Source organism: Danio rerio, chromosome 9 (assembly GCF_049306965.1).
Source record: "Danio rerio strain Tuebingen ecotype United States chromosome 9, GRCz12tu, whole genome shotgun sequence".
In the NCBI taxonomy this organism is placed as follows: Eukaryota; Metazoa; Chordata; class Actinopteri; order Cypriniformes; family Danionidae; genus Danio; species Danio rerio.
Genome location: NC_133184.1, coordinates 39,835,016 through 39,843,490, shown reverse-complemented (window position 1 = coordinate 39,843,490; position 8,475 = coordinate 39,835,016). Strand labels below are relative to the sequence as shown.

The window sequence follows — 8,475 nt, the reverse complement described above, 5'->3', positions numbered from 1 at the left end:
TTTTATTAGAGATTATTTAATTGTTTTATGATGATTAATAAGTGATGATAAATATAAATAGCAGTGCAAATTCATTTGACTAGTAAATTTGACTCAATAATTACACGTTTCAAGCATACTGCCACGATAAACAAAGGTTATTTTTTGAAGAATTTGACATGTGGCTTTGTTTGTAAAACTTGATGTGGCCCTCGGGTCTAAAAAGCTTGCCCACCACTGGGCTAGTGCGTCAACATATGGCACTTCACGGTCCTATCCTTCCCCTCTCTCCTCTCCCCACGCTTTCCTCTCTTTACTGTCCTATCAATTAAAGGTGAAAAGAGTTGAGTACACGAGAAAAGAAAGGAAATTGGATTGTTTTTTTGATCACTCAACTCCAGGTATTCCAGTTCTACAGACAAAAAAAATTCAGTTGGCACAACTACAAAAAAGTTTTGTTAAAGAATAATTCACCTCTCCAGAACACTAATAGTCTTATGTTAACCCAACCTAATGTTTTTGGTATTACTGACAAATAATTTTAAGTCAGTGCAGCTGATTTTTTCAAAAGTTGAGTGAACAAGAAAAAGCGAAAGGGAATAGGGATTATGTTTTTTATTGTTGTACTGGTCTATATGTTTGTACAGTGCAATATTTTTCTTTTCGATTGTCTACAGAATAAACCATCATTACACAATGATTTGCCTAATTACCCTAACTCACCTAACAAACTATTAACCTAGTTAACCTGAACTTCAAGCTAAATACTAGAATCTTGAAAAATATCTAGTCAAATATTATTAGAAATGTGTTAAAAATCTTCTTTCCATTAAACAGAAATTGGAGGGAAAATAAACGGGGGGCTAATAATTCAGGAGGGCTAATAATTCTGACTTCAACTGTATATATCATCATTTGATGAAACAGTTTTGGCTGCTATGAAGCTTTTTGCTGCATACCTGACCCTGTCTGTGCAAATAAGGAGACCATCTAAAATAAAAGCTAAAAAAGGAAGAAACAATGCCGTGAATGCATTACACTTCCATTGGCTACTGATATCGTGCAAAAAGGCTCTGTGCTAATTGGCTGTTGGCACTGTTGAGCATTTCTTCATGCCTGCACTACTGTAGTTCAGGGTAAAAACTAACATGCCCCCTCATTAAGTCCTGCAAATTTGCTATTTTATCAGAAACTGGATGGACCAGGAATTATAGATCCCTCCACCAGGAGAGGATTTTATCTTAACTCCAGCTGATAAAATCAGCACGCAAACATCTGCTTTACATGGAGTGACCGGACACTTGGAGTTTGCTTTTAGATAAGATGGCCCGTACTTGTTTACCTGTGCTGGAGTGAACACAATGCACTGACTTTCCAGAAAGGATGTACACAATATTGTGATGTTTAGAGTCTGTGGCGTGAATCGTTGCTGTAGCCGCCTGGAGAGCCCCGGTTGCGGTGGGGTTTGTAGGCGTCTGGGTAGGGATCATGGTAGTCCTCTTCTACCAGAGGGTAGTGGTCGCGACTCTGCTGGGAGCTGGAGGACAGCCGGTTGTGGGTCTTCTTTTGCCGCTCGTTGTTGTGGTAGTTTTCATCAGATGTCATCAAGCTGCGCCGCTCCATTGGAGAGTTGTCGGTGATGTGATTGCTGTTTTTGTTTCTTTGGCTCTGTTAAAAGTTCACAGATAAAAAATTGTAACACTTTACAATAATGGTCTATTAATTAGTTATTTACTAAAATGAACAAACAATTAGTAATACATTTATTACTGTATTTATTCGTCTTTGTTAAAGTTAGTTGATGTTATTTAGGTTAAATCATGCTAGTTCATGTTGGCTCACAGTGCATTAACAAATGTTAACAAGCACAACTTTTGATTTTAATAATGCATTAGTGAATTATGAACTACAGTATGACTATTAATTATTTACAAGATTATCCATACTTAGTAAATGTTTGTAAATACATTAACTAACATAATGTAATGGGTCATAATTAGATTTGATTAGATTCAACTTTACTGTGATTACACAAGTCCAAATACAAGGCAGCGAAATGCATTTTAGGTCTAACCAGGAGTGCAATAGCAGCAAGTGCAGAATATATCTATCCATTATAAGTGGAATTATAGAAATCTATGGGTAATATTTACAGATGAATGTACTACGAACATAATATACAAGTTGTATTAGCAAGAATCAGACATTTACAAATAGATGAACATACTGTTTAGGCTGCTATTAATAATCAGGGATATGCAAATAGAAAGGAACATAATGTACAGCTTGGTATTTGCTGTAAACAGGAATTACAAAGAGATATTTAGATATATTCTTGTCTTTTCAAGTCCATACAGATCGCTGGAGAGCTATAAATCTGCCATCAAAATAACTACAAATCCTGTCATGCACCTCACACACACCTGTTCCAGTTTTCTATTGATTACACACTCACAGCTGGGAGCTGCTCAAGGACTGATTTCACAGTCAATATATACTGATCAGTTTCACACACTGTGCTGAGTCTTGTTATACTGTTTGTAGGGTTGGGCGTTGTCGACCAATTTGGCATCGTGCGATGTCTAATGTGAAACATTGCGATGGACGATGGCATCATCGTCGTAGGCAGCGGTGAATTAATTAGTTACGAATAATTAATTAATTCATAACAAATTACTTATTTGTAGCCTACCGTTTCAACTACCTGACCCGCATGGTCTTTGTTTTACCCATAACCAAATCATAAACAAATAAAGATAAGTTACACACCCATAACCACTTGTCAATCACTTTTTTCGCAGGACTGTGGGATGCATAGATCAGAGTGAGGCAGAGTGATCCGTGTCGTTATAACGGCGTCAACAAACTTGGTTGGTAAAAAACATGCACAACCAACAGAAACCAACCTAAAGTATCTGAGGTTTTTGCTTAAACTACTAAGTACAAGCGTGAAGGCGAAAGATTGAAGTAGTGTACTGACACTGTCACACATTACCTGATAGATTCAAAAGGCCGAAGAGTCATTAGATAGAGACAAGATGAATTAAATATCTTGTTCAACAACTATAGTGAGATGCAATCCAGTGGTAACTGGTAAATATTTGATAAACTGTCCGATGTGCACTGCTCTCTGGGCTAACTGCTGGAGCTCAGATGCTGCAGCACATGACAGAGTGTTTGTGTGTGTGTGTGTGTGTGTGTGTGTGTGTGTGTGTGTGTGTGTGTGTGTGTGTGTGTGTTTAGTCACATGATGTGTGTTTTCAGCAGTATAGTGTGGATGGAGATCTTTTCAGAAAGGCTGGATGAAATGCCAGTGTGGACGTGGATCGTTTTTGTACTAAAATGCCTTCATTAGTGTAAACGGGGCCTACGTGTGTATTTTTCGCGAGTGGGTTGCTGCTGCGACGGGGGCAGGGTTGAGGATGGCGATGCCGGCTCAGCATCGTGATGTCTATCGGGCATCGGTGATGGACGATGGCATCTTCTATCGACCTAAAACTAACTGTTTGCGAACATTATGACACTTTCCTGTGTCTAGCCTAGTCTTGTTTTGACCCTTTGCCTTGTTCTCTCGTTTTGATTCCTTGCTACCTGTACCGGCCATTTGCCTGCTTGTGACCATGATTTTGGATTGCCTGCATGTACATGTTTGCTTCTGGGTTTGAATGTTGCCTGCCTGACCACTCTTGTAATAAAATACACGTGGCTCCTCAACTCCTTTGTACAGCGTTCCTCACGCGTTACATTTCTAAATTGTTACTGTGGAAATATAAATGTATATAATCTAGTTTCAAATGATCGATAATCTATATATAACTAAAAAGTTGTATTCTTTTATTTTTAATTATCTAATTAATTATAGACAGGGTGTAAGAAACATTACAAACATCTGGCTTCCTAAGCACTGGCTGAGCCAGTGTCTTACCAGCGTCTTAACGACGGTGCCTTTGTCTTCAGTTGATCATTTCAGGCCAAAGAAACCCTTTTGTTGATAAACTTATGTGGTCAGTGGTTTGGCAAGTTTATTCACCTACCTACCTACTTCATTTGCATGCTTTGTTAGCCATCTCCACCTAGCCCCTCCCCTCCTCCTAAAACATATTATAGACTAATTTTAAGACTTGCTCACAGACTTATGATAAAACTCGCAGACTGCAGATCTGTAAGAGACTCCTGAAAGGCTCTTGCAGACTCATGGACTTCGTGAATGACTACAGATTAACCAACACATCTCAAGAAAGGAATTCTGCTTGTTATCAAGTCTCCTGGACTGGGTTCTCTCTTCATTTATCATTTATTTGTTTCCAACACTGACAAAATTGTCCAGTGGCAAAAAATATGACAGTTTATTCCTGTGAGATGTTCTGTAAAGACCTCCAAAGATGGTGTTTATAAAAAGAGCTACCCAATATATTGAAGTCTAATTGATATTCGCAAAAGGCTTTGCTAAACAATAAATGAAAATGTATTGTTCCTGACTAAATATTTTTTATAAAAGGATTAATCTACACTAAAATAATACATTGACTATAGAGTTTTTTTTTTACATTTGATTATTCAATGTATGTACCTGTAAGTTTTCCAACATTCTTCAGAATGTATATTTTTTGTGTTTAAAAGAAGAAAGAAATGTTTAGGACCACACTGTGACAAATGCTGGCATTTTTGGTTGCCAGTAATACTGTAAAATTTACAAGTCCACTGTAAATTAACAATTACTATTGTGCTGTAAAACTACAGTTGAGTAATTATTAATTTACAGAGTGATTGTACATTTTTACAGTATTACTGGCAAAATGAACACCAAAATTGGCAGTAATATGGTAAATTTTACAGCAATATCTTTACAGTGCACACAAGTGTGAGTAAACGATGAAAACATTTTAATTTCTGGGGTGAACTATCACTTTAAACCCAAATTAAATGCAGTATTCATTTCATTTGCATATTTATTCCCACATATTTATGTTGTTGTTTGGAATTTTGGTGGGATATATACTAAAATACAATGTTATATGGGTCAAAACGATAGAAACATTTACATTCTGAAAAATATTACAATTCTGGCTGTGTCTCGTCTCACCTGTAGTCCAGAGATGGCTGTGGGGTACGGTGAGAGTGCAGTGGAGCCCAGATTGCGGCCCAGCAGAGGGTTTAGTGGAGTGCTAAGGGAAGTGTGTGTTGCGCGCCAATAAGCCTCCAGATATTCAGATAGATGTTCACACGCATCCTCCAGCTGATTCTCATCCAAAATTATGTCAAACATCTCCTGAAATGGTGCAGGAACAACAATGCAATCCGAGTTAGTGATACATCACATCCTAAACTCATCCTCCGTCCAACCTTATCCCTCCTTTTTACTACACTTTTCACTATTGAATCAAACAGTAATGGAATTTTTTGGGTAACATTGTCCTGCTTTATATTAGCATCCAAAGGCTTGTAGAGAGTCTAGAATTTTATTTTAGTTTGAAAGAAATTATTACTTGTATTTAGCAACCATGGATTAACATAATTTGCAGTATTTTAAATCAATGCTGTTCTTCTGAACTTGTGATGCATCAAAGCATCATGAAAGCTGCACAAGTATTTTCAACATAAGTGGTAGTAATACATTCTGTTAACTGAGAACAAAATGAGCATCACAAGACGCTGAAGACTAGAGTAATCTCTGATGAAAACCCTTCTTTCCCATCACACAAATATTAGTATACTATTTCATTACTAATATTATATAAATTTCCTTGTGCTTTTAAATACATAATAGCTGTTTTAAATTTGCAATTTTTGTATATATTGTGTACATATTGGATACTCACTGGAGGGCACTGAGCTAATTTGTCTGCTGCCACCAGTTGTACATTTAAATGCTTGCTCTGAGACTTTCCTCTTGATTTAATCAGCCGTTGTAATACCTGTAAGCAAACACACCAAAAACACTAAAGATCTTCAAGCAACACCCCACTTTTTTTTGGAAATAGGCTAATTTTACATGTCACAGAGAGGTAAAACTGTTAAGTTTGACTATTTTTGAATCCATTTGGACAATCTCCGTGTCTGATAGGAGCACTTTTAGCTTAGCATAAATCATTAAATCGGATTAGACCATTAGCATGTTCTTTTCCATGTCAATAAGGCTTGAAACTGTACTCTCATTTCAGCTTAATGAAGCTAAAAGTGCCCTCACCAGACTCAGAGATCAGCTTAATGGTTAAAAAAAATGGTAAAATTCAACTGTTTAACTCTAGGGGAGATGTAAAATTAACCTATTTCTAAAAAAACTGCAGTGTTCCTTTAAAGAAATGCAAAATGGGATGTTAAAATATTTCTTCGATTAATGAGCTTTGTTACCTTGGGAGAAGACACTTTAACATGGACAATAATGGGAGCTAAAGAAGTCTTGATGAGCTGGGCAGGATGGTTGATCGTGTCGGCATCGAGAACAACCAGCTGAAGGGATCTGGCCAATTCAAAGATCCGCTCGATCTCACTCTGAACCTCCGCTGTCAGAAAGAGGAAACATTCAGCATGAACAGACAGATTTAATAGTAAACATGTCTAACATTTAAAGGTGCAGTACGTTTTTAAATTTTCTAAAGTATAAAAACACCATAATATGTTTGCAGATATTTAAAGGGTCACGAAACACCAAAACACATTTTTTGAGCTGTTGACAGTCAAAAATATGTGTCCCACACTGCTAAAAACACTATTAGGACACCTATATTTCACTAAAAAGTGTAAATTGGTTGTTTTTGCGTTATTTCAAGCAAATTCGTACTTCCGGTTTGAAACGAATTTTTGAAGCTGCGTCACGGCCATGACATAATAGCGTTGTATTCCAGCATCCAGACTGGGCATCTGTGCCAGAGTGTGTCTTATTACGTCTTACAGTATGATGCATTAATGCATGAGTAAGGCTTGGTTCAAACCAATCAGCGCGCTGTATTGTGCAACTTCATTAATATTCATTACTGTCATAGTGTATAGACGGCAGAGACGCCACGTTGTATTGGCAAAACAAGCGTGAAGTGTTGCTTTTATAGTTTGTTGCAGTGAAGTTTTGTTTTCATTTTCTCTCTGTGAGAGCGCAGCTGGCGTCACGTGAGGATTAACAGTGTACGCGACGCGACAACTATAACTTATGTGTCTAAGGAGGATTATTGTTTACCTGAGAGCTGTTCTCATCTGCAAACGCTGAGATCCGGACTCGTTTGTAGTCTCCTCTAAATAAAGACGCGGCTCTAGTAGATTGTCCTGTCTCTACAGATTTGGTAAGTGGGCGACCAGTACTCTTTGTTCAGTTCGTATTTTATTCGTATCAAACAAACTATTGCACCGAGTGTAAACAAGTTAGCACTACAACCAAACAATAACCTCGTGTTGGATTTTGTGACTGGAATAACACACGCGGCTTTCTGACACTACCTGCCGTGTGCATCTAAGTTTCCGGGAAATGCTGAGTTTTTTTTCTCTCATTCGCCGTGCGGTATCAAACATTGCATGAAAAATACACGCTTAGAGCAGTTCCTCGAATCAAATATCACGTTTGTCGCGAGGGACATGAATGAATTCCCTGAATGAAAGAGCCAAACTGCAGTTAAAGTCCACCATTTAATAATTTGGCAAATAATTCGACTACATATGTCCATGTAAACACAGTCACTTTGTCCACTATGGTTGTGTGTTTTGACTCTGAAATTCAGCGCGCCCAAATAGACACTCCCACACCAAGCCTCTTTTCTTCCTCCGACATTCTCCCCTAAACAGAGCTGGACACGCCCACTTTTCTGACTTTTTCCAAAGTAGAGGTGTGAAAACACCCTGCTGAAACGAGGGGGTTTCATGGCCCTTTAAGAAACATACTAAGTGACCATACTGGATGATCTGAAAAACAATGCTAAAGTCAGTTATTCATTCTTTATTCCTTGAAAATGTGTTTCAGGTTGGACTCTTTGCAACTCCGCCCACTGCCAATTTACCCAATTTTATTTTAACAACCTGGTTGCATTGATGAAAAACACAATGTATTTCATTTCAGTCTTGAAGGTGGCCTCAATGTATGCAACCACTGGAAGAGAGTAGCAGTCTCAAAATTAAACCTTGAGGTGGTTTTTAATTAGCAAAAAATACTAATACTACAAACGTAAACATTAGCTGAGCAGCTTACAGTGTAGGGCTCGATCATCAGGCAAGCTCGCTTATGTTTGTGCTGTCAATCTGGCAACCTGCGTGTGTGTTGAGTTGTCGAAGTAGGGGCCAGGTGAAAAATATTTTTAATTTCTACCTTCAATACAGGCTCATTGCCAGGGCGGGTTCCGGTTGTTCGAAAGACCCACCCCCACTGACAAAGTCCAGAATTTGGCTCCTACGTGAGCTCATTTTTCCCATTTTTGACTACAATGCCATCATAAATAGTGAAAATAACCATTAGAAGAAGGCTTTAAGACAAATTAATTTTAATTATTCAAATGGCCAAATTCTAACTGAGGAAAG

At 37.9% G+C, this 8,475-nt stretch overlaps 1 protein-coding gene across 2 annotated transcripts in view; it reads right to left on the bottom strand.

The window, feature by feature from the left end:
• Nucleotides 1-639: 639 nt before the first annotated feature.
• Nucleotides 640-8,475, bottom strand: part of cacnb4a (calcium channel, voltage-dependent, beta 4a subunit) — a 56,003-nt gene continuing 48,167 nt past the window's right edge. For both annotated transcript variants that reach the window (NM_001113519.2, XM_005167837.6), the window contains 4 exon segments: nt 640-1,647; nt 5,063-5,248; nt 5,799-5,894; nt 6,331-6,482. In NM_001113519.2, coding sequence (NP_001106991.1) covers nt 1,384-1,647; nt 5,063-5,248; nt 5,799-5,894; nt 6,331-6,482 — 698 coding nt within the window. In that variant the 3' untranslated portion in view covers nt 640-1,383.